Source organism: Penicillium bovifimosum (assembly GCF_028826915.1).
Source record: "Penicillium bovifimosum strain IBT 22155 chromosome Unknown utg000003l_segment0_segment0, whole genome shotgun sequence".
Lineage (NCBI taxonomy): Eukaryota > Fungi > Ascomycota > Eurotiomycetes > Eurotiales > Aspergillaceae > Penicillium > Penicillium bovifimosum.
Genome location: NW_026622712.1, coordinates 976,479 through 1,001,279, shown reverse-complemented (window position 1 = coordinate 1,001,279; position 24,801 = coordinate 976,479). Strand labels below are relative to the sequence as shown.

The following is a 24,801-nucleotide window of genomic DNA, read 5'->3' as shown; positions in this document are numbered from 1 at the left end:
GGCGATCGCGACTTTTTCTTCCGCCAGCTTCTTGGCGAGGTGACTTTGTATCTCTGACATCTCCACCCGACGGGTTATACCTATCGCGACCTGTCATCGAAAGGGCAAACACGTTAGCCATCAAACAGTTCATGTTGTCGCACGGTTCGGATGGGTACGAATAACTTACGGAGGCGTTCAGTCGAGTCCATACATCACTTGGTCGGCTATATCGCAGGGCTTCAGCAACGAGGGGCGCCCAATGGCTTCCCAATTTCAATGCCCTTCAGATATCGGCTGGGCATCTCGATTTCTTCCGTACAACGCCACGAACGGTGAGTGTGTGCGAAGCCTACGGGAGACTACCCTGGGAGCAATATAAGTCAGTGATCAGCTTGGACACTTCCTTCTGGCTCAGACAAGGATAGGATACGTACTTGTTTGGCAGGTATCCATAGCAGCATTGACGATGCCGTTCGCCGTATTGATGGCAGCATTGAGGGTGGTCGAGATAATGGCCACGCCATCGATGCAACCGTGAATCAACGGTGCTCAGGAGCAAGATGCTGGATCTCAAAGGGGGATGGGTGGCATATCTGAGACAGCGCTATGAAGAGCACCGGACGCAACAGGAGGTTCTGCGGTGGGGAGAGAGTCTCCATGTGATGCATGTCGAGGCGGAGGACGTGATAGTTCGGTCTCGGTAAGGTCAGTTTCACTATATGAACTGGCTCCTCTTCGTCGCGACGGGCAGCCGATGGAATGGTTCCATCGAGTCGTTGGTATTTGTACCCACGGTACTCCATATATTCACTCAGGATGTTGAGCATGCCAACTATTTGGCAGAAGATCAAAACCCGATGGCCGTCGACGCTCAGTTGACCTCCATTGGGGACGTCGGAAAGAAAGCGATGCCACCTCGGTCTCCGTGTGGTCTGCAGTCGTTAGTATCGACTTTCGTCATGGAGATGGTCTGCAGACTCAGGGTGATACACTAGAGATGAAAGGAGAGGAAAGGAGGTGGAAAGAGATGGCGGGATACTTACAGAGTGGGACGAGGGGCCAAGTCCCCCTCGAGGCAGCGTGGCCGCCGACATCGAGGCAGCGAGGCAACCGAGGGAAGGACACGCTTGGGGCCCTTATTCTCTACTCGGACGTCATGAGGCGCCTCATCGACCGATTCCGCACATCAGATCGATCAAGAAGCTCGCTGTCGCAGGTATATTGTTTGGGTTGGGGATGGAGGTTGGTGAGGGATTGATAGGTTGCGAAAGGGGAAGATAAAGTGGGAGAGAGAGAGGGCAATACAATCCACGGGAGGACACATCACGAGACCCGCAAGCCGCAACAGCAACCATGGGGAGCACTGAATATGACGGGACAGCCTTGGAATGACATAAGCGCCGGCTATCTTGGACATGAACAGATCATTCAAGGCGAGCGCATTGGAGGGTGGTGTCACATTGCGCTTTCGTGAGGCTGCGCTGCGAGTCACACTTCACCACAATATCATGCCCATTGGTCTTCATGTCTGGACAACCCACCTGCTTCCTTTTCAATCCGGATCTACTTACACGACACATGGGATTGTGTAGTGTCCTGCGTTGACTGTTGCTAATCGATTGAGACCAACTACAAGAACCATGGAATGGTTTCAGTCAAGCATGACTATGAGTTATGACAAAGTGAAATGTGTCCCACTGAGTTGTGGGATGCATCTTTCGTACTGACCTCCATATCCACGCCGAAGTAGAAGCTGAAAGATGGCTCAGCAGAGCACTGAGAGCAGCCGCAGACCGAAGGGGACAATGAGTCGTTTGATCGACGGTGAATGCATCAAAGGACATTCTACACGCTGCAGGGCCAATGGCTCGTATAAACCCATGTTGGTTCCTTGCCGGCTGATATATATCCACCAGTCTGGCCATATTACCGACTGGTGGACGCTTTACTTGAAGTAAATTATATTCTGCATTCCCGCATACTGGTTATAGGTACTGTCAGAACGGAGTCCTCGAATTACGACAGTAATTCAAGCGAAATGCAAACGACAAATGAAGCCAAAACCTGTCACACCAACCTATTTCCCGGCCATCTGCCAAAAAGTGCGGTCAATCGCTGTTTGCTGTTTCAACGGAGTATTCGAATTACGCCCGGGCAGCATAGTAGGTTGAATGTCTTTCCGAACACCTTCCATGGCCGGCTCTTAGTTATCAACAGGAAAAACCGTAATGTGGACTTCCTTGTAAGTCTTCGTCTTGTAATTCATCAGATTTTGAGCCTCATTTTTCGTTCTACGCGGTTGCACGCATACTATTCCAAACCTCCTAGCCCGACTCCCTGTGACAGTCTATCAAGGCGAGATAATCATCCTGTTTGGCAGGTGGGTAGCTGATGAGCTTTGGCTTGCGCATTATGGAGGCTTCGGGCAGCCGCAGGATTTACTGGAGGGTCTGTGGGGTTGTCGATGTTTTGTTGACAAAGTAGTAGACTAGGTATACATCTAGGAAAAGGTATAGTTCGTCCTCCATGTTTGGGAAGTAGGTAGTAGGTAGTCGGTTGATGCGAGTCGCAACTGGACTTCGTAGGGCGTCAAACCCTCGTTTCGCATCAACGCGCCTGAGAGTTTGAGTCTTGACTGTCTTTTTGTTTCTAACCATGAGTCACATGTTGATTCAGGCAAGATTTGGTGGCTTTACTTGACGGACGCGATGAAGACATCTCTGATCCAATTTACAAGACTTGGAGGTGTAGCCATTAGCTTTGGCCCTTGGGCTATGGTTGAGGTTTATCCTCGGGGGAATAGATGGGATCTTGGACAGATCTAAGTGGATGTCAGATCTGACAGGTGAACCATGCGACATATCCATATTGCCGATCATTACTCTCAATGGCAATGGTGGAGTCATCGGAACCATCTGGCGTGATTCCATGGATGCGTGGAAGATCCAAAGGTTGTTTAACTTTCTTGATAGAGCAAGTTCGATCTTGTAGGGTTGATTATGCACAGAAGATACCGAATCAGGCTAATTCAGAAAAAAAAAATTCTACTGATCTCATCACAATGATCACATAGTCCCTTGATCCTGTCACAATCAAAGCCCCCCCAAAAAAGATAAAAAAGATAACCATCTGACCACTCAGGAGACGGGAAACCCCGCGTAAGGGAAACCTGAGACGGCAGACCCCACGGGCGTCTTCCGATTGGCGATGTCTGTCAGGAACGGCGTTCGTAGTGAAGTGATCGTCACGTTAAAAGAGCCTATTGAAATCTAGCCGCGGGAAGTCCGTGTGAACAGGGAAAATATGGAAAAATATGAAGGACAACGGCCTCCATCTCCTCGTTTGCTTCGTTTGCTTCGTTTGGACTTCGAATCTTCCCCTTCCATTCTTTATCGCATACCAACCGTCTCCAGGAGAACATACATCACAACATGTGCGGGAGAGAAGTGGGTCGATGATCACCCCTAGACTTTGGGAACACTTCAAGATCGACTCATCACAATCTGTTTGCGACATCCCCTCGCTTCGTTTGACTTCCCCCGCCAGCCCTGACCTCTTACTCCTCCCTTGACGGTCTTTCCTGGATCTGAAATCCCTCAGTGCATTGACTTGGGTCTATTATTGATCCTAAAACCTTCATTGGTACCCCACAACTTGTGTCAACCGCCCTCTGATTGCTCCCCGTCTGCAACACACCTGCATCCCTCGCGTCCGGCCGCCCGCTGGTTACCCACCTCTATCGCGGCATCCAATACATTTGGCTGGCGCCTCTCTATTCTGCGTCAACATCCCTGGATCTATCATTAATCCCCAGATGAGGCTGGTGGATTGTGCAGGAACTTACTGCCGCGGTCTCCACTGATTGACCAGGACGCTGCTGTGCTGCGTCTGAATTGGGAAACTGGGGCTTTTTGGCACGTCAATTATGCGCATCAGATGAACATTATGCCTGCAGCGATCATGGAGGACAAAACCCGAAGGAGTTCGGCTGCTGGTCAGCCTGTTTGTTCGCACACTCGAGGCTCGTTATATCATCCCAAGTCTGCACCTAAGCGCAGTGTGTCCCCAAAAGATCCTCCCTCCAGTGAGTAACTCGTGACCTTGCACTGTCCAACCTGAGCTTCCCGATCAGAGCTAATCGGACTTTTCTCCAGAGTCACTACCCCGTCCTCAACACCCGTCACTTTCCCGCGTTAAAGGCCGAAAAAATATGTTCACTCCACCTCGATTCAACGGAGAGGTCTCATGGCTGGAGGACCAGTCACCAGTGAAATCTGGAACGAAGACCCCAAACTGTTCATCTGGTAGGTGTTCAGAATGTTACTTCATCGCTTCCAGGAACCCGCAAGAGACTGATACTTGATGGAATAGAAACCCCCGAACCCAGCACCCCTACACTGGTCAACCCTGCCTCCGCTCTCTTGCAGGGCTTGCTCAAAGAACAACGCGCACATCGAAGCTCCCGAGGACCAGCGTCAGAGGACTGTGGGGAGACTGCACCGAGGACCCCGGAGACCACACGAACTCAGGAAGAAACTGCATCCGAAAAAGCACGCAAAGTGAGTGACGTTTTCTCTGCTGGCCAGAGGAGGCCAAAAGAGATGGGTATGCGGGAGATGGATCAAGTAAGTCTTTGAAAGTGCCGAAGTCGGCACCCGACACCTCATGTGCACTAGCTCATTGTTTTGCAGTACGTCTCGAAAATGAACAAGCTCAATTTCGATTTGAAGCTTGAGGTATTCCACCGTACCCAACAGATGGCCATCATGGAGCAAAAACTGGAGCGGATGGCGCAGATGGAAGAAGAACTGGCCCGCATGCATGAGTTGGAAGCAGAAGTGCAGGAGCTTCGAACGGCCGAGAGAGACAATCAAACCCTCCGCGAATCTAATGAGCAACTGCGCGGCGAACTTGACAAGCGAGACCTAGCTGTTACCGAGGCCGTCGAACTGATCTGTCAGTTGGAGACGAGACTTGATTTACTCGAAAATGGCGGGCGAACATCCAAGATGTCCATGTCCCGCCCTAAGACTGCTGACGGGTCCGAAATTCTGACACCGAAAGCCCGGATCATGGTTGAAATCCCGGAGAGAACATCTTCGAGGCGAAACTCGGGCGTCCTGGGCGTAGCTCAGCGCCAGACGTCCTCTGAGTTGCGCAAACTCTCGAAAGCACCGTCCTTCCTACGAGAGGACAACAACAGCACTGCTGCTTTGCGAAGTCTGTATGCCCCTGAAGAAGAGAAACTGTCGCGCTGTGCATCGACACAACTCACTAAATCAGAGAGCTTCCACACGACGACCGAGACCCTTGAACCGGAGTCGCCTAGACTGAGCGTGCTAAGCGAATGCAGTGAGCTGAATGCGGCGGACACGCCTATGAGATGGGAAGACTTTGATCAGCTCGAGATTCCTCTGCGGAGATCATCGTCGGCCACAGGCAGCTTGGATAGCTATGTTCCCTCAGCCGGGCGGGCGGAAAGCCAAGTGGACCAGATTGACCGATGGATGGAGTCTCGGGAGGATACCAACCAGACTATCATCAAAAGGCGCATGCAACGAGCATCGTCTGATGCCACCACACATGCCAGCATGCCAAGCATTGCGACAGACTTGTATTCTCCCAAACCACGTGGACGGGGGCGACTCGATGCATCTCTTTTCGGAGGTATTAGGCTTCCACCCACTCCTGATACCATGAGTACGGCATATGCTATGGGTGCGAACCGCTCGAATGGTTCAAACGGGAGCATTGCGGCTCGAAGGAGCCCACGGGCTGAAGAAGACCTGTTCTTCTCTGGAAAATCAGTTCATCGCCCACGCTCTGCCGAAGAGATGAGTAGTCGTCACAGCTTTAATGGCAGTGATATCACAGACAGCATGCACACCAACTGCAGTGATACTCCACGTCTAGGAGCGGCAGCTGATGAGTCGCGCACTATCTTACCCTCTTTCAACACTGTTTCTTCCAAAGCTAGCGAGCTTCTTGGGCCCGGAAGCCCCGACAACCCTGTCATCGAGACATTCGGAGATATGCTTCAAGAGAAGGGTAACCAATTATCAACCCCAACCATTAAGCGCGTGCGCAGCCCACCCAAAGCCATGACCCCGGAGCCTAAGTTTGAGGAAGACGATTCTTCACCACCTCTTACACCGCAAGACTGGATTGCTGCTGCCAAGCAAGGTCCATCATCCAACAAGCTATATACACGCATCGTTCGTCCTGGTGTCCAGCCGACGGAGCTCTCACCACGCACCGTCGTCAGCCAAGCCGCCTTTCACAATTTCAACAGCATGTCCTCGGAGACAATTCATCGCGATGTCCCGGACATCCCAACTCTTGATATGAATACCCTGGATACCTTGGAACAGCCACTCCAGGTACCCCAACCGGGTCCTCAAGTCGACGCGGATCCCGAACCCCGTCGACGCATCAGTTTCCGTCCCCCGTTCTTCAGCCGCTCAGCAAATATCCCCCGCCGCCTCCAAGCCTCCCCAATCCCCAACGATTTCGAAGACGACTTCGAAGACGGTGCCCCGTCACCAGTAATCCCTAAATCCAGAACAATGGGCGGCGCTCCCCGCAGACCCATGTCCCAAATAATCACCGACCCAACCGAGCCATATCCGTCCGCCCAGCCGGTCTCCAACGAAGAACCAAGTATTCCCTTCAAACTCCGAAACCTCCCCCAGTCCTTCACAGACTCGACCATAGCCGCCCATGCCGGCTCCGCAACAGTCTCAGGCCGCCCTTCTACATCCCACGGTGTGGAACACAAGCGGCGCAGCTCACTCGGTATCTTCGGCTGGATGAAGGGCAAACGTCCGGAATCCATGATCGTCAGCGGGACGGAACCTCCCACTGACTCGACGAAAGAGAACCGCGCTCCGTCTCGTCTGGCATATGAGGCTGCTTCCCACGGGGCTGGAACGCCCCGTGCTGATACGCCCGACTCCATGGAGGCCCATGCTGCCAGACCTTATTCTGAGGCGGCGGTTAATCAGGAGGAATTTGCCAGAAGACCTCGCTACATGGGCCGCCGTGCTCGCCGAGGTTAAGCTTAAGAGAAAATCGGGTTGCTACCCTACTTTTCTCGCTTCATTCATTTACTCCCTGTGCCTTCATACTTCCACACCCACTTTTCTTCCCTTGTATTATGTGATACCCAGCCCTGCACACCACGAGAGATGCCAATAGCATGGCTATGTCTTTTCATCCCCCGAATGTCCCTCGCAAACTTCATCTAACGATCTGAATTATGAGCTCTTTTCACCACACATAACCTGAATCACTCGGCCATTTTGGACATGAAGTCAGTTGGAAGCACCACTAAGGTAGCCTGTTTCGGATTTCTTATCGTACGTCGTATTCTACGTTGTAACCGGCAGTTTCAGGCTCTAGTCACATACAACGGAACGTTCTATCTTCTACCAGACGACCTCTACCAAAGCAAGTAATTCAAACAGCATGAAATACGTAGATTTCTATTAGATAAGGCTAAAGCACCAACGCCAACAAAGTCAAGTGATAAGAATATCTAGATGTAAGCATAACCAAGTCAAGTTCGCAAGAAACTCACAAGTAGCAACTCATTTTTTAGCGGGGGGCGCATCGCCCTCACCGTCATCGTCTTCACGCTCCCGTTTGATGCGAGGACTGCTCTCAGGCTCCTCTTTGATCTCAGGCTCCTCTTTGATGCGAGGACTAGCGCCGGGGCGAGAAGCGGTAGGAAGACCGGGGATGATAGAACGGATGGAAGGGAGGCGAAAATTAGGACCACCACTATGAGCAGTATCATCATATTCAATAGAAGGAATGGGAGCATGAACAAGTTCGGGAGCAATACTCGTGACAGGAAAACGGGGAGGAGGAGCAGAGGGGCGATGGCCGGGGATACCAGTAGGAACGGGGAGAGGAAGGATTGAACCTGGAGGTTGAAGGGGACCAAATTGAAGCATAGTGGGGGCAGGAGCGGCGGGAGCAGGGGCGGCGGGAGCACGAGCAGTGGGGGCAAGAGCAGCGCGGACACGAGTAAGGAAGGTAGGAGCAGCGGGGGAAGGAGCAGCGGGGGAAGGAGCAGCGGGAGAAGGAGCAGCGGGAGAAGGAGCGGCGGGAGAAGGAGCAGCGGGGGCAGGAGCAGCGGGGGCAGGAGCAGCGGGAGCAGGAGCAGCGGGAGCAGGAGCAGCGGGAGCAGGAGCAGCGGGAGCAGGAGCAGCGGGAGCAGGAGCAGCGGGAGCAGGAGCAGCGGGAGCAGGAGCAGCGGGAGCAGGAGCAGCGGGAGCAGGAGCAGCGGGAGCGGGGAGAGCGGGGAGAGGATCGAGGGAAGCGGCGCGCAGCTGGGGAGAATTGACAGGACCAGGAGGCCAACCACCTTGGGGGGTCCTGCTACCAGGGAACCCAGTCGGGACATTGACGGTGCGAGACGGAACACCAGGAGCGGGCAATTCAGGAAGCGCAGGCAAAGGGACGGCCAGAGGAGCATCCCAAGCGCGATCAGTAAATCGCAGGTATCTGAGCAAAGTGTAGAGATGATAAACAAGTTCCCAACGATCAGGCTCAGCGGCTAGGACACGAGCTGGCAGGTGTCCCAAATAATTGAAAAGAGCTACCTGAACTTGGCGGGGAGCGCGTCTGTTGTGGAAAAGTACTTGCTGAGGGTTATTAGTTAGTGCAATGAATCGCGCGAGTATAGGGTCATAGATTGTGCGGAGGAGGTTTAGGACAGTAGTGCGGTCTGCCATGATCCCTGTAGCATTGGGCCCAGATTCATCGGCAAGACCAAGTGGTCCCCAAATTTTGCGTCTGCTTCTCTCATTCGGCGAGGTGTTTTTCGACAGGGACAATGTGGATCGAGGCATTTTGAGGTTGTATGGATGATTCTTCTATAGAATTGTTGTGTTAGATGGTTGGACCGTGAAAGTGCTGGATTGTTAGATTGTTAGATTGCTGGTTAGATGGTTGGTTGGATGGTTGGATTGATGGCAAGGATAAGCTGGACTTCATCGAGACTTATATACTCGGACTCCCTCTGAGGACAATTTCGGTTTGTCTTTGTCTCTTGGAATAAAGGGGACTGTCGACAATCGAGCATTGAGTCGTCCTTGCTGCGAAATAGAACGTCTCTTTCAGACTTGAATAGAACAGAAAGACATTGACTCGAAAAGTAAAGATAGAAAAAGACGGAGTAAAGACGTTGCTTGCCTTTGTTGTTCAAATTAGAGAAAGAAAGTACTTTGTCCAACGGCATCTATCATATCATCAAAGGGAGAAGAGAAGCAACATCACTCGGATTCGACGAATTCTTGTAAATCAGTCCATATTAGCCTAAACTCCAGCTTTGCTTCCAATATCAAAACGCCCAGATTCATACCGAATAGAAGAACCATAACCCTAATACCACTGATTTCCCTCCTCTCCAAGCTTCTTCTTCTTCGGATTCAACGAAACAACCCGCTGCCCAGGAAGCGTATCAGCAGTGAAGGCAGCCTCGAAAATACTCGCAATTCCACGCTTCGCGTAATGTATAAAAGAATCATAATCCTCCCCCACCCCATTAATAGCCGCCCATTCGATCCCCCCAGGCGTCCTCCCATCCCCAAGATCACTCCACCGCGTAACAACGATAGCCTGCTTAAACCTGCCATCCGCTCGGTCCTCCGTCAACTTAACCTCGATCAAGTACTCCGTCGGACATTCGGGACACCGCCGCATGGGCCGACAGAACCCACAAAGCGTCGTCAATGCATTCGGATCAAACACCTGCCCCGCAATCCGGTCCTTGACCTTGTGCTCAAGACCCTGCAATCCACCCGTGCTCCGCGGTCGCGGGATATGTCCCAACGCACACTTGCAAGCGGGCATCAACTCGCCATCCCGCCAGTGTGCGCACGCACTGAAATACGGCCAGTAGTCTTCGCGCGAGTAGAGCAGGATCCGCTGCGCGGAGGGCGGGAGACCTGGCGGTGCGAAAGTCTGACTCGTAACGCGCATCAACAGGCGGCCGGCGTGGATGTGGAAGCGGGAGGTGTGCGACCAGTTGTCGCGCTCCCAGCGGCGGCCTAGGGCCTCTACAGGGAGGCCGTATTTGGGGCCGAAGCGGTGGGCGCGCATTACCAGTTGCACAAAGGTAAAGGGAAGGTTGCGGCCATGCGTGATGCGGTGGCGAGGTGGAGGGTTTCGTGTGTTTGTGGAGTTGGGGCAGTTGAAGAGCGGGTTGAGGACATGGCTTGGGCGGAGGCGTTCGGTGCCTTCGCTTGTGCGGAGGTGGTATTTTGTGCAGGGGAAGCAGAGGAGATGGTGAGGAAGGGAGATTTCTAGGCCAGCTAGAAATTCGGTTTTGTAGGTGTGGTTGTCTGCGTGGTCGAGAGCTAGGAAGTATTTTGGGCCTAGACGGCGGTATAAGGTGATGCTGGCGATCGCTAGGCTTGCTGCTTCCGCTGGATTCAGGTATGTCGCTATTCGCTGCCAGAGCTTTGGTGGGAGGCTGGCTATGTCGCCTTCGCCTGGGGGTCGGGTGTCATTGTGCTCGTATGTTGGAGCACTGATCTCGTTGACGTCAAGCGTGCCCAGACTATGGATGATCTCGGTGTAGTCCCGTCGCTCGCCCAATTGAGAGTCCACTTCCGCATGTAACTCTCTGTATTTCAACCTATGGGCATGCAATGGCGCCAGCTCTGGCATTGGAGGGACTGTGTCGATACTGGAGCGTGCGGCCAGCCGCAAGTCGGTAGTTGACCTACTGCCCTTGCGCAGGGTTTGGCGAGATTTCTTAGGACGCAATGCATTGGAGAAAAAGGACTTGAAGCCATTCTTTTGACCAGGGCTTTCTGCCGCCATAATGGAGGTGAGAAGCAATGCAAGATTTTGAAAGGCCCGAAGGGAGAATGTCAGGTTTGATTATTTTCGGAAGTCTGCGGTGATCTTTTTTCTATGACGCGGCCCGCCCGGCCCGGCCTAGAACGCGATCTACGCCAGAATAAATGGGAAGTTCGGGGTCGCGAGACTGGCTATATTGAAACATGTGTGATATTATTGTGCAAATCGCATGCTACAATACAGGGAGCAATCAAGTGCAATCCATCATGGCATATACAAATCAAAACAGGCCTATTTAAGCAAAGCGCTTCTCAACAGCCTTCCAGTTGATGACATCCCAAATGGCGGAGAAGTACTCGACCTTGCGGTTCTGGTATTGGAGGCTAAAATATTGTTAGTATATGTGAGTAGAATCAGAAAAGAGTTTCCTTACTAGTAGGCGTGCTCCCAGGCGTCAATGCCGAGCAAAGGCTCGAACTGGCCAACAACAGGGTCTTGGTTCTATAAGGAGTCAGTACATAGGGACATTGCATGTAACAGGCGATAAAGCGTCAGTCGAACTTACAGCGTAGGTGCGGATGCCAATTTGGCCAGTCTGCTTGTCCTTCACGAGCCAAGCCCAGCCGCTGCCCTGGATGCTGGCAAGAGCAGCGTTCATCTTGGACTGGAACTCGTTGAAGCTGCCGTAGGTAGAGTCGATAGCCTTAGACAGGTTACCGGAAGGAGGCTCACCGCCGCCGGCACTCTTGGGGGCAAGGTTCTCCCAGAAGAGAGTGTGGTTGAGGTGGCCACCGCCGTTGAAGTTGATCGCGGGCTTGAGGGCGATCTGGGCAGCAATGTTACCCTGAGCCTGGGCCTCCTGGAGCTGCTCAATGGAGTTGTTGTAGTTGGTCACATAAGTGTTGTGGTGGTTCTTGTGGTGAATCTCCATGATCTTGCCGGAGATAGAGGGCTCCAGGGCGCCATAGTCGTCTTGTATCCATTCTTAGCCAATGTGTTCCATGGACAATGTATAGATCAGTTTACATCAAATATAAAACATACAGGAAAGGTCAGGCAGAGTAGCCTTGCCACGGGCAAAGGTCAAGCCCGCAGCTCCGGCCTTGGAGGTAGCCGAAGCTCCCGAGCGAAGGGCAACGCGAGCTGAGTTGCTAAGAAGAGCAGCCATTGTGAGGGTATGTTTGAAATTAGTTTGTGGTGTGAATTGACAAAGAGAGCTTCAAATGTGAGAAAAGGTAGTGAGTGTCGAAAGAAAATGCTGAGGGAGACGAGCAGCCGAGCTATGAAGTAACCGACAGTAACGTCATCTTGTTTTCGTCCGGGGATATATTGTTCCGTTGCCCCGGGCCTTCCCCACGTGAATTTGCTGGGCTTGATGTGCTCTTTCTCAGATTACACTTCTCCTTCACTTCGTCTTCGTTGCTGCAAATTGCAGGGGTCAGTCATCCTGGGTACGATCTGCCAATGACCCGTTGAAAAGATGGCTTCGCCTTCGTATGCTGGGCAGAAGCGCAAGGTTGCAAATATGAGCTCTGATGAAGAAGAGTCGCGTCCGACTACCAGCTTCAAGGGATTCACCCGGGCTGCCTCACGATCCATATCACCCCCCGTGATGAGTGGCCTTGGTAGCGGCATGCGCAATAAGCAAAACAACATGGCCGGCTCCACACGAGGAGGATCTTCGCGGGGCCAGAAAAGCATGGGAGGCGGCGCGGGAAGAGGATCCAACAGCTTCGCCGCGCGTATGATGGCGAAGATGGGCTACAAGGAGGGACAGGGTCTGGGAACTTCTGGCCAGGGTATCGTGAACCCAATCGAGGTACAGGCGCGCCCCCAGGGTGCAGGCCTAGGCGCAGTCAGCGAGAAATCGAAGAAAACTCGCGAGGAAGAGCGTCGGGCGGCTGCGCAGAACGGCGAGATTCTTGAAGACAGCTCCGAAGATGAAAGACGCAGACGGCGAAAGCAGAAGGAGGAGCGCAAGGCTCTGAGCGGCGCGGGCACACCGGTTCAGCGGGCCAAACCCAAATTTAGGACAGCGCGCGAAATTGAGGTTGATATGGAAGGCTTGGAAGTGCCAAATGTTCTCAAATCACTAGTCGACGCGACAGGAAAGGAACAGCGCGTTCTCACTTCCACTGCTGGCCTTCTATCGACCCAACAATTCGTCACTCCGGAAGAAGGAGAGGCGTTGAAGATTGCTCAACGCGCCCGGAATGACCTTGAAGCCTTTGCGGATGAATGGAAGGGCTTGAAGGAAAGAAAAGAGTACATTGAACTGGAAGAGGCTCAGGTCGTGGATGAATTGGATGCATACCAATCCCGTATTAACCATCTTACCGGCCTTATCGCCGCAGTGGAGGAACTGGACATCTTTGAGAATGACGAAAGTATCTCGACGAAATTCGACGAATTGACCAGCAAGCTGGAAGCTATGGCATCGAAATATCAGGATGTCGCCGATGAGCACCGACTTCCTGAGACCGCAGTCGCGGCTCTACATCCGCTCTTTCGCCAAGCCATGGATGAATGGGAACCCCTTCAAGATCCCATGTTCCTTGTGCCCAACCTCATCCGTCTCCAGCCTCTTCTGTCTCATAAAAATGTTACAGAGGAACCCCGAAAACGGGCATCTACCTCACCTTACGAAACGATGATTTACACTCTCTGGCTCCCACGTGTGCGCTCTGCACTCTTAAATGATTGGGATGTCTACGATCCGTCCAAGGCAACCGCGCTGGTCGTGGCCTGGAAGGCGATTGTTCCACCATTTGTCTATGCAAACGTTCTCAACCAGTTGATCGTTCCCAAGCTCAGCGTTGCCCTAAAGAACTGGAGACCGCGAAGTAGCCGACGACAAGCCGGTTCTGAGCAAGACGGAAAGTTCCCATGGTGGCTTTTCTCATGGCTTCAATATCTGGATGACCGGCACACCGACCCGAAACAGCCCACTGGTCTCATGTCTGACGCGAAGAGGAAATTCCGCTCGGTACTCGACACGTGGAGTCTGCGCAAGGGATTGGTCGACCGCATTGAGGTCTGGAGGGATGCGCTGGGGTCCGAATTCGACGTATGTCTACGAAACCATCTGCTGCCCCGTCTCGCACGCCATCTTCGCGAGGACTTCATCGTGAACCCGCAAGACCAAGATCTCACAGCATTCAAAGACGTCTTGTGCTGGACACCATTCTTCAAGCCTAACGTCATGGGACTATTGCTGCTTTCCGATTTCTTCCCGAAGTGGCACGAAGTCCTTTACATCTGGCTTACCAACGACCCCAACTACGAGGAGGTCGGTGCTTGGTACACCTGGTGGCGCACTCAGATCCCAGAGACGGTCAACGAGCTTGTCATTGTCGACGAAGAGTGGAACAAGGCCTTGCAGACGATGAACCTTGCTTTGGAGCTAGGTGATCGTGCCGCTGCCGAACTCCCACGTCCCACTGCAGCACGAACGACACTTCCCACGCGGGAAGACAAAGTGGCGAAAGCCTCTGCTGCCGCCGCCGCAGCTACCCCCGAACCCCGGGCCAAGCCCGCGGCCGTGGAAGAGGTCGGATTCAAAGACATCCTCGAGGGCTGGTGTTTGGAGCAGGGACTTATCATGCTGCCCTTACGCGAGGCCCACCCACAAAATGGCCAGCCGCTGTTCCGCATCACGGCCAGTGCTACAGGCAAGGGAGGAGTCGTGGCTTTCATTCAAGGAGATGTGGTGTGGGTTCAGAATAAGAAGGCCAAGGAGGTATGGGAGCCAATGGGTCTGGAGGATCAGTTGGTGGAGCGCGCAGAGGGCCGGTGAACAATGCCACTCGCGCTGTTCATATCATCAAGAAGAAACAGGAAATGCCTGTTTCATTGTGGAAATATATGTACTCAAAGCCGGGTCTAACCCAACTGTCTCAAAGCAATATTGGAAAGAAAGCTCGGTTGTGGATGTTCCATACAGCAACCTTATGAACAACCATACGGAAATGAACAAACTCGGAAATTGAGCTTTCTCGCGTAGTCCACATTTCGCCCCGACACCTCACATTTTTAGTTTGAGGTCCGACTAGTGGCAAATAGGCAAGTCCGTTTTTCTAGAAGTATCAAAGACCATAGGTCCGATCGGAGTTAATGATCTCGGGATATTTGCTGCCTATTTCTACCTCCGAGCATCCTCTCGGAAATAAGTGTCCTTTTCCTAATTCAAATATGAACAAGCAGTCAACTACCTATTCGGTCCACACTGTCTACAATCATATCCATAAAGTACCACCTATTAGCAGCGGAGGTACTGCCAATATCCCGAAACACTAATCCAGAAGTACACAATAGACGGGAGACCCGCGATCGATCCAATCCCTTGGAAGTCCAAACTAACCAACCAGTATCCTCCGAACGTGCCACAGTGGACCACCAAGCGGACCCCCAGTGGATCCCAAGTATGTCAATTACCGCGTGCAGCCAATCACATCATCGCCAAAGGTCATCACCGCATGCCTCGCCAATGGCAAGTGTTGGATTTGCAGTGACTGAGCTGATTGTTTTAGGAACCCTGGGAAACAGTGGGTGAAAGCTGCTCTGGCCTTGCAGTTTCTGACCTTCAGAACGGGCCAAGCTGACATTTAACAACGATGTTATTGGATCCAGCTGGCGATCAATCTGCCATAATTTCCTGTTTGGGCTGCATGAACTGTGGGCTTTTGTCTGTTTTTTGCTCTTCTCGATGGAGTCTGTGGTGCTGAGACCGGTGTAAGTCTGTGGCACTCTGGGGTGTTTAAAGGGGGTGGACGCGTCCGACTTTGATAGATGGTTTCTCTCAAATTTTTCTTCTTCTTTCATTGCATCTCATAGTCTTTGACCTTTGTTACCCATCTTGTGTCAAGGTTCAATCTTAGACATCCCTTCTTGGTCAATTCTGATCGGCTGAATAAAGTGCAATTGCTTTTCTCGTTGCATATAGCCTCATACCTCCCTTCCTCGTCGACCTGTAATCACGTGAATATATATTCCAAGGTTGTCGTCGCCGTGTCGGCCATCTCGTCTCGGAGATAACCAAGACGCTCGGAGATAACGAGGACAATATACTTCGACACCAATAACTCTACTTCGCATCGAGAACTCACTTCTCAAGTCAAAATGGCATTCCTCTTCATCAAACAAAAGCTCTTCCCAAGCAAGAAGGCAGACCAAACTCTCTCAGGTAAGCAGAATCCGAGAATCGAATTCCAAAACGAGGTGACATACTCACGCAACCGAATCCAGTCAAACCGCTTCTCTCAGGTATCCCTGATGACGAGCCTCTCATCGGGGACTCCGAGAGAGATTTGGAGTCCCAGAACGCTCGCTCGTATGACACCTTCGGACGACGCCCTAGCAACGACGAATCCACAACAACGATAACGAGCAACAGCTGTACCCGAGCGCGCATCAACCCGCGCATCGTCTCAGATGCGATTCTCGGCCTATCGGACGGTCTTACCGTTCCATTCGCGCTGAGCGCCGGTCTCTCTGCTTTAGGAAACACGAAAGTCGTTGTTCTGGGCGGCCTCGCAGAACTGGCAGCCGGAGCCATCTCCATGGGTCTTGGAGGATACGTCGGCGCAAAGAGTGAAGCGTAAGTTTCAAAGTGATCGAGACAATTCACTTGCCGATTAGATTAGAAGCTAACATCATTTCCAGTGAATCTTATCAAGCAACTGTCCGAGAAACACAACAGCTCATTGAAACAGACCCGCAAGAAACCCACGCCCTGGTTCGCGAGACCTTCGCTCCATACGGATTGTCCGATTCAGCCGTGGCGGATATTACACGAGATCTGCACGCATCCCATGATCGACTCCTCGAGTTCCTCCTAGCTTTCCATCATTGCGAGGCTGCTCCCGACTGCAACCAGGCCTGGACCTCGGCCATCACACTTGCTCTGGGATATTTCATTGGCGGGTTCATTCCGCTCATCCCGTACTTTATCGTCGCGCGGGTGTTGGACGCTCTGTACTGGAGCGCCGGCGTGATGGCTATCACATTGCTGGTCTTCGGATATGTGAAGACATGCGTTGTGCGTGGCTGGTCGGGTCGGGGTAACGTCATGGCTGCGCTCTGGGGAGGACTACAGATGTGTTGTGTTGGAGGGTTAGCTGCTGGTGCGGCGATAGGATTGGTTCGGTTAATTGACACGAGCAGTGGCATGACGAACTGATGGAGATGCCAGTGACGATTCTTTACGTTGTGAGCGTTTTGCATTGCAACTTCTGCAACATTGTTCTTTTCCTTTTGCTCCATTGGCCAATCATTAGCGGGCGTTTCGGGGAAATCATCGAGGCCATGTACTTCATATGTATGCAACATGACACATCTCTAATAAAAGCTCATCTCACATTAAGACCTTCCACCTTATAATCACATAGTCCAGATCACCCACTCAAAGCAATCCCAACCAACCTCTCCGCCTTCTCCGACAACCTAATCTTCAAAGCCTCCTCCCGTCCCCTCTCGGACATCTTCCCCCAAGTCTTCCTCAGAATCCCCACCATCTTCTCCTCATCCGCCAACTCCGCCTCAAACTTATCAAACTGATCATCCAAAAAAACCAAACAAGCAACATCCTCCAACACCTGCGTATCCGGATCCCCAGCCTTCAAATCCTCCTTCCTCACTAGCGCGCCCACCCTCCCCGCCTCCGCCGCCGAATACCCACTCTCAACACATATCTGCTCGACCAGCGCAGCCTGGCGCCGCTGCAATCCCGAGCGCCACGCGTGGTACCCGATTTTCGTCGCCGGGTAGCTGTCGCGCGGCACTTCCCAGCGGCGGAGGTGTTGGGCACGGATGGCTAGGCGCAGGAGTTCTGGGGCTTGTGGGTAGAGGATTTCGAGGTAGGAGGTCATTTTTTGGGCGTAGTGTAGTTCGTAGGGGATTGGGCCGGTGGGGGTTCGGGTTTGGCGGGGGTCGGCGGAGTGGGCGGCGTCGATTTGTTGAAGGGCTGTTTGGTATTTTGACATTTTGATTATGAGTTTGGGTGTGGATTGGAGAGTTGCTTTGTTTGTTGGGGGTTTGGTGAGAGTGTGGATAGGTATGGGAGCAAATTGAATTGGGGCTGGAAAAGTGAGAGCTGTTTAGGTTGAAGCGGTTGATATGCGAATTGGGATAAATATTGGGGCTAGGCTGGATGTGGGTTAGTGTGGATGATAACGGGATGGTTGTGATTGGATGGCGAGATGAGTATAAAATGAGGTTAGACTGGAGGATGGAATAGCCCTAACTGTTGATGATTTTCATTCTTTTTTTGTTCGAATTCGGAGTATCACCATAAGATGGTGGATAATCTCTACATATGAAATATCTATCTATTCGCACAAACAGCAATAACAAAGAAAACAAAAGACACCTAGATAACATCGAGATCCGGCCTGCTGGGATGAGCCGGCGAGGTACATGTACTGTTTCAGAAACCCAGCACTGTCGTAGTTATATAGTACAACAACCGCACAAAGCCATACTGTGTATTACAGTCACAGTCATGACGATGTGCTGCTCTTTTTCGGGAAAATCACCAACTCCTGCGAAACATGTGAAGTAGGCGTCTCAACCTGATAAGTCTTCTCCTTTTCGAAGATCCTTGCCACCTCCTCCAGAGACAAGCCCTTGGTCTCCGGGAAGAGCAGGTAGATAGTCGCCAGGAAGATAATGAGACATCCTAGGTAAACAGTGAAGTACTTCCAGTGGATAGCCGCAAACGCCACCGGGTTGATGTACTGGTTGAAGAAACAAGCCATCGAGTCGGTGGTCAAGGTGATGGCGAGGCCCTTGGCGCGGAGCTGGAAGGGCAAGATTTCAGCTGGGTAGGCAATGAATAGCGGCATGTAGGCCATGTCGTATGCGGCGCAGAAGAGGAAGAGCATGGGCACCACCGCGATGCCAGCTTCCAGCACATGGAGCTCTTGGAAGAGGCCTGACATGGCCGTTGCGGCGGAGAGGTAGATCAGCATCAGGGTTGTCGCGATCAGCCAGAGTTTTCGTCGTCCGTATCGCTCTGCGGCCATTGCTCCGCCGACGGCGAACATCAGGTTCCACACTTGCAGGCTTATGTTGATGGCGGCCTGGTGAGAGGCGTGGTAGATACCGACTGATTCCAGAATTGGGGCTAGATAGTAAGAAACGACACCTAGATGAAAAAAAGTTAGAATTCTGAATGAAAGAGAAGGGATATTATCTCGTACCATTTCCTGACCATTCTTGCATAAATCCCAACAGCACGCAAATCGCCAGACGATGCATGTTGCTGCGATTCGCAAAGAACGAGCTCCACTGCCGACAGCTCTTATCAGATTCGGCTTCAATGCTCTTGCAAATCTGATAGAATTCATCCTGGACAAGCTCGTCGTTTTTATCCCCATTTGCATGGTACCTAGCCAAAATGGCCATTCCCTCCTCTTTCCTCCCGCGAGAAACCAACCATCTCGGACTCTCAGGCACAAGACAAAGTCCAATCAGCTGCAGAACCGGATAAAACACCTGCGTTAGACAAGGCAGTTTCCACGACCAACTTCCCAGAATTGCAAGTCCTGCAAAACTAATCGTAGCCGACGTAATGGACCCAATGAACCAGAGTGCGTTATAGAGGCCCGTAAAGGCCTGTCGCTGGCGCGGATGTGTCGATTCAGTAATGAGCAAAGGCGCGGCTGTTTGTGAAATGCCGACGCCGATGCCCGCTAGCACGCGGGCGCCGAAGAAAATCCAGTGATTTTGTGTGGCGACTTGAATGATCGAGGCGATGATCACTAGCGAGGATCCGATGAGAACGCAGATCTTCCGCCCCAGATTATCGGCAATGTAGGATGCGGGGATAAATGCGCTAAAAGAGCCAAGTGAGACAGCTGCGATGATCAGGCCCTTTCCATTTGTGTCGAGGCCATGCAGAAAATTTGTAACTGTCTTGTTGTTAGCCTGTTGGGTTGTTGAAAGGAATGGGGCATATGTAGGACATACATTCGGGAAGCACCAGCAGACCATTGATCATACTGGCACAATATCCGGCAGTAGCCGATGCAGATAGCATGAACCCGATCCCAAGGTTCAGTCGCCGCAATCCTGGATCTTTCATCCAGTTGCTGTGAGTGTTGTTCGAGAGGACCACCTTGGACGCCATCTTTGTCGACATGCTGATTGCAAAGCTGGGAATATTTTCCGAATCTTAGACATCGCTGCTGTCAAGCCTCTTTTTATTTGAACACTAAATATTTAATTGGTAAAATTAAATCCTCCGAAGGGTAATCCGTGCTAGCATTCCTCGCATTTATCCAGGACTTAGCTCCGCCGTCGAGGTTACAGCTACCAGCTAAGGAGTTGGAATGAAGGGAGAGAGGATCCAAATGATGTGATCACCGGACATTTTATCTTGATTTGCTACGATCCCAAGAGCTCTACTGGGCGCACGTTGGTTCAACATGCCTGCTAAAAACACGCGATTGGAAGAAGAGCTCCCCAAGGTCATGGGCAGTTCGGAGGCTTCAGCGTTCAGGAATGTTCGTAGCTCTCATAGCTCCCCTCCCTCACCTTTGGCTACGGGGATCGCTTCCGCAGTTGCCTGAGCCTAGCTTGATATATTTAGCTATAGCTTGCGTATGGATTCCCTTGATTTGGGTCCGCGATAGATCGACTGGCTCAACATTTGGGGGCCCTGTCTCTGTGGAAACGCCTGTAAGGAAAAGCTCGACTGTGGGACAGGATAGACCTACCTTCCTCAACGATTTCCATCTTCGCTTGGCGAGTCAAGATGGGGAAGCTCCTTCCGGACGACGTCACTTGGCTCAAGCTATCTGATCAAGGAGAGTCCTGAAGAAGGAAGTCATAACGGGCATGGAATGATAGCACTGAGCTTCTGACGCGGACAGCCTCATGGGCACCAATCGGAAAGCTCACCAGCTAATCTCCGAAGCTTACGGTTCCTCCCTGTCCCTTCCGATGAGATAGTGAATAGACTTCGCAGCGATGTCAATATGACGATTAAGACAGGTTATCTCTATCCACGGACCACATGTAGATCTGAGGTGTGTTAGTGTGTTCGGAAAGTTACGTACTGCGTAAAGCATTGACGTCTGTCAAATTCTTTTTTATTTCGTGTTCGCGTGGGACTAAATAGTTCCGAGGATCTTTGGCCGTTCATTCCCCAGTTGGTAATCGTCATATATGGAATTTCAAGCAAGAAGAGCTCAGCACTGCAATGGTGATCATCAACTTAGGGCTTCGGGTCAAAGCTTAATTGGTTCCAACCCTGGAACTGAGGAACTTAACCCACCGGACCATTGAAGACTTCCCCTTAGCAAGGGTAGCGTATTCTGCTTCGTCACGACTATATTCTTAGATCTGATCGACTATCTATGCATCATCGGTCATCTTCGATACAGAGTCATGATATATTATTAACTTGCAAGTTCATGACTCATACCTCCTTGTGTATACGCTGACCAGGTATGAGGGTTCCAACCTAGGTTCACGATATAGGTACCTTACGGGCAGTAACCTTATAGCCCGGGTATAACCAACAAGAGCAACCTTACTGTGTAGGTATGTCTTCCCTCGTTTGAAGATGTGATCAATACTACCTAAGTTGTGGTCCGCGAGTATATTCCTTCCATGTAGAGCGCACCTAAGGGCCTACGACATATCCATATGCAAGACCCAGAGGTAGGTACGCGGAAATACTACGCTCTACACCAAGTTCGTACCTAAACCTATGTACTGGAAATAGTGAGGTGCTTTCCATGAGAACACCATATCGATACTGTCAGGGCTCCATGGACTTGAAATATCAAACAAACCAAGCATTCTATCGGAGAAACCCCGTCACTCGGATCCGGCTCGGAGGTGCTTGGAGTACAGGTATTCGCAGATGTATCATGTGTCTAAGGAATTCAATGGAAGCTTTCATGGAGGCACCCAGGCCAGCACTATAAGTGCCTGATAGCCGTCTAAGAATCACTCTAACCTTAATCCCGAAACCTAATACGGTATTGCTTGAAAGATATTCTGAAATAGGAAATCGGGATAATTAGACCTAGGTAAGTACATACCTACACCCGACAACAACCAGCTCCAACCAAGAACACAATATAACAACATATAGAACACATATCCAATTCACTCCCGTCCTAGCTTTCTCCCCCTCTTCATCGTAGTAATAACCATCCCATAAGGCCTAACACTAAAAGCCCCATTAAAATTCCTCCCCTCCATATCAAAACTATAACCCCCATCCACCAACTCAAACTCAACCTCCCTAATAACCCTAACAAGCACATACAGAGCCCATGTCCACGCATACCTCTCCCCAAAACAAGCCCTCTTCCCGTTCCCAAACCCCTTCTTCACACCACCAGGAAGCCTCTCATAAGCCTCACCAAGCATGCGCTCCGGCTTGAACGCCTCCGGCTCCTCAAAAACCGCCGGATCCCTATTCACAGCCGCCAGGATCGCGATCAGCGGCTGATCAGCGGGGATCTCGTACTCGCCGCCGAGAAGTACGGGTCCGTTGCCGGGTAAAGGCTCGATGTTGAAGCCCGGTGCCGTTGCGCAGAGACGGAGGGATTCGCGGAGGATCGCAGTGCAGTAGGGTAAGTGCGCGAGATGGGAGTGTTCCAGGGTAGTATTTGTGCCGAGGAGGGTGTCGATTTCGTGTCGGGCGCGTGTTAGGGCTGAGGGGTTCTTGGTTAGGTAGTAGATGGTGAAGACGAGGAGGTTTGGGGTCGTTGCGCTGCCGATGAAGATGTTGATTATTTCGTCGATTACGCGGTTGTCTGGTAGGGATTCACCGGTTTGGGGGTCTTGTGAGTATAGTAAGGCGTGGAGGAGATCTCGTTTATCGATGGGGTTTTTGCGTCGGTGGGCGATTATCTGGGCGCAGTAGGAGCGGATGGTTTGGATGTCTTTGTCGAATGTACTTTGGTAGAAGAGTCGGGTGAGGAGTTTGGGTCTTGTTGGGCGACGGACGGCTTCGAAGGTTGTGGCTGTCATTGCTTTGAGGACGGCGGGTTCTTCGCCGAGGACGCAGTCTATGTGCTGGCTGAAAAAGCATTGCATGTTGGCGGCGTGGTTGAGACGGTCTAGGTCGTTGGAAACATCTACGTGCTCTTTACCGGTTGTCGAAGTCCATTTCTTGATCAGGTCGTTTGTTGTGAGCTGTATGTCTCTGTGCATTTCTCTGATAGCTTCCGGTGAAACGAAGGGTGCCATGATGCGATGGGCAATACCCCAACTTTCCTCGTTGTGGAATGCAGTGAAGAGACTGTCATGGGCGAGGTGACGGATCTCGACTATTGGACCAGTGACGCATTTTCGGAAACGTTTCTCGTCACATATCTCCTCGAGAAGAGCGGCATTCGTAATGAAGACGAGTTGCTTGCTGAGAATCTTGACTTTGAAGATACCGGCGTCGCCGTGTTCTGCTGCTAGCTTGTTCAGTGAAGCCCAGACATTTCCCGTGTCCATATCAAAGAGGTTCCCGATAACGGGATATCCCTTGGGCTGTGGAATAGGGCAAGGCATGCTGTCTATAGCCACAGGGTGAGTGGCATTGAGGGATATGCTGGTAGAATCAGGGCGGGTTCAGCTTCATTTATTGAGAGCATATGCAGGTCAGGCCTGTTGGGGCACATGGAATGCACGAGCCATGAGATCGCAACCCCCGGGCGTGTCCCATGACTGAGATGTCAGCATTCTGAGTGGCTCACGAGCAGCCATCAGCTTTTGGGCAGCCTTAAGCCAATTAGATCTGTAAGATAGAATGAGATTAGCAGAATGTCAGGGCTGTACAGCCTGTACTGCAGGAACTGCACGTTAGCATCCCGTTTGCCTCACTAAATATACATGTACTAACTACTACTCGTGATCATGGATGCAAGGAAACCTAGCACACCAGGCTGGCCAATACGAGCATCGATATATATAGATGTGATTGAAATTCAGGCTGCATGAGCAATTACCTACACATACCTTACGAATCTGAACTCATGACCTCTGACGGGAAGATATAAATATCTCAGAAAATCCAGGTTAGATACCATCGAGGAAGATGAGGGTCAGCGCCCGTCTGGAAGCAGCAGGGCTGCAGGGTAGATAAATTTCTCCCATATTGAACGGTTGTCCCTCGAACCCCATGCCGATGCCCGGGCAGGTGCAACCTAAGCCCACGTTCCAAGGTTCCCGTCTTCTCTAACATCATCAGCTTATGCCCACTCACATCTATACTACGCGACTCCCTACAAGTCCTCATTCAAATCCCGTATCATAATCACTCTTGGAACATGGAATATCCGATCTCTTGATGAGATCGCTCAATTTATGCAGTTGTTTGTACATTGACTACAACCTGCAAGAGACTACAGCGGCTACTTCGACCTTACAAAGGAACATCTTATCATCAAGAATGGATTGACTAACTCTGCAGTCGCCCTTGTCTTACAATCGCAGAATTATATCTCCACGCTGCAAGATCAAGGCTCCAACTGATGAATGTTAAAAAAAATGTAAGGGAGCGTCATGCACACATCCCTATGATCGTTGAGAATGAACACAGCAGCCCATCCAGATCAGCTGGACGGGGGTAGAAGAATCATGAAAACGAGTTGAAAGCATGAAACACCGTCTGCAGGGGAAAAAAAGAAAAAAAGAAAAAAAAAAGGCAAAATGACCAACCATTACCGCAGTGAAGATCTCGAATACCTGTGCGCGAGATAATAGGAAGACAGAAAAAAGAAAAAGAAAAAAAAAGCACAAGGGGAGAAACAAAGCTTACGAAGTGAAAGCTTTGATCATATCCATCTTGGATAACATTGTTTCCCACCTGCCAGAACGCCGTCCGAGTGATGAAGCCGGGTATATCCAGCACCGTGATGCAACATGTACTGAGAATGTAAAGAAAGATATCAAAGGGGGCAGCCAAGATAGGCATTGAGGGCACTAAGCCTTGCATAGCAGCAATACTTGGGTGAACCCATCCTCCCCGGATTGATATGGGCAAATTTGGTT

At 51.4% G+C, this 24,801-nt stretch overlaps 11 protein-coding genes across 11 annotated transcripts; 3 read left to right on the top strand and 8 right to left on the bottom strand.

Annotated features, from left to right (window-relative positions):
* Positions 1-521: 521 nt before the first annotated feature.
* Positions 522-809, bottom strand: N7515_003430 (uncharacterized protein; the record flags this gene model as incomplete). Its single annotated transcript, XM_056664174.1, has 1 exon — positions 522-809. One exon carries the CDS (start codon positions 807-809, stop codon positions 522-524), a length of 288 nt encoding a protein of 95 aa, XP_056523231.1.
* Positions 810-3,798: 2,989 nt separating this feature from the next.
* Positions 3,799-7,040, top strand: N7515_003429 (uncharacterized protein; the record flags this gene model as incomplete). Its single annotated transcript, XM_056664173.1, has 4 exons — positions 3,799-4,066; positions 4,137-4,286; positions 4,354-4,607; positions 4,674-7,040. Coding segments are annotated over 4 exons (3,039 nt in total), but the record flags the coding sequence as incomplete, so codon positions are not given.
* A 531-nt stretch (positions 7,041-7,571) lies between these two features.
* N7515_003428 (uncharacterized protein) lies at positions 7,572-8,840 on the bottom strand (the record flags this gene model as incomplete). The annotated part of the gene is made up of 1 exon (XM_056664172.1): positions 7,572-8,840. One exon carries the CDS (start codon positions 8,838-8,840, stop codon positions 7,572-7,574), a length of 1,269 nt encoding a protein of 422 aa, XP_056523229.1.
* A 532-nt stretch (positions 8,841-9,372) lies between these two features.
* N7515_003427 (uncharacterized protein) lies at positions 9,373-10,818 on the bottom strand (the record flags this gene model as incomplete). The annotated part of the gene is made up of 1 exon (XM_056664171.1): positions 9,373-10,818. The coding sequence occupies one exon, from the start codon at positions 10,816-10,818 to the stop codon at positions 9,373-9,375; it is 1,446 nt and encodes a 481-aa protein (XP_056523228.1).
* A 274-nt stretch (positions 10,819-11,092) lies between these two features.
* On the bottom strand, positions 11,093-11,965 carry sod2 (superoxide dismutase sodB; the record flags this gene model as incomplete). Its single annotated transcript, XM_056664170.1, has 4 exons — positions 11,093-11,180; positions 11,231-11,298; positions 11,363-11,769; positions 11,842-11,965. 4 exons carry the CDS (start codon positions 11,963-11,965, stop codon positions 11,093-11,095), a joined length of 687 nt encoding a protein of 228 aa, XP_056523227.1.
* Positions 11,966-12,277: 312 nt separating this feature from the next.
* Positions 12,278-14,593, top strand: N7515_003425 (putative G-patch domain protein (TFIP11); the record flags this gene model as incomplete). Its single annotated transcript, XM_056664169.1, has 1 exon — positions 12,278-14,593. One exon carries the CDS (start codon positions 12,278-12,280, stop codon positions 14,591-14,593), a length of 2,316 nt encoding a protein of 771 aa, XP_056523226.1.
* Positions 14,594-15,915: 1,322 nt separating this feature from the next.
* N7515_003424 (VIT1/CCC1 transporter family protein) lies at positions 15,916-16,975 on the top strand (the record flags this gene model as incomplete). Its single annotated transcript, XM_056664168.1, has 3 exons — positions 15,916-15,979; positions 16,042-16,393; positions 16,459-16,975. 3 exons carry the CDS (start codon positions 15,916-15,918, stop codon positions 16,973-16,975), a joined length of 933 nt encoding a protein of 310 aa, XP_056523225.1.
* A 214-nt stretch (positions 16,976-17,189) lies between these two features.
* N7515_003423 (DUF4202 domain-containing protein) lies at positions 17,190-17,777 on the bottom strand (the record flags this gene model as incomplete). The annotated part of the gene is made up of 1 exon (XM_056664167.1): positions 17,190-17,777. One exon carries the CDS (start codon positions 17,775-17,777, stop codon positions 17,190-17,192), a length of 588 nt encoding a protein of 195 aa, XP_056523224.1.
* Positions 17,778-18,293: 516 nt separating this feature from the next.
* Positions 18,294-19,924, bottom strand: N7515_003422 (uncharacterized protein; the record flags this gene model as incomplete). The annotated part of the gene is made up of 3 exons (XM_056664166.1): positions 18,294-18,940; positions 18,996-19,706; positions 19,765-19,924. 3 exons carry the CDS (start codon positions 19,922-19,924, stop codon positions 18,294-18,296), a joined length of 1,518 nt encoding a protein of 505 aa, XP_056523223.1.
* Positions 19,925-21,915: 1,991 nt separating this feature from the next.
* Positions 21,916-23,319, bottom strand: N7515_003421 (uncharacterized protein; the record flags this gene model as incomplete). The annotated part of the gene is made up of 1 exon (XM_056664165.1): positions 21,916-23,319. The coding sequence occupies one exon, from the start codon at positions 23,317-23,319 to the stop codon at positions 21,916-21,918; it is 1,404 nt and encodes a 467-aa protein (XP_056523222.1).
* Positions 23,320-23,409: 90 nt separating this feature from the next.
* N7515_003420 (uncharacterized protein) lies at positions 23,410-23,904 on the bottom strand (the record flags this gene model as incomplete). Its single annotated transcript, XM_056664164.1, has 3 exons — positions 23,410-23,545; positions 23,767-23,788; positions 23,835-23,904. 3 exons carry the CDS (start codon positions 23,902-23,904, stop codon positions 23,410-23,412), a joined length of 228 nt encoding a protein of 75 aa, XP_056523221.1.
* Positions 23,905-24,801: the final 897 nt, after the last annotated feature.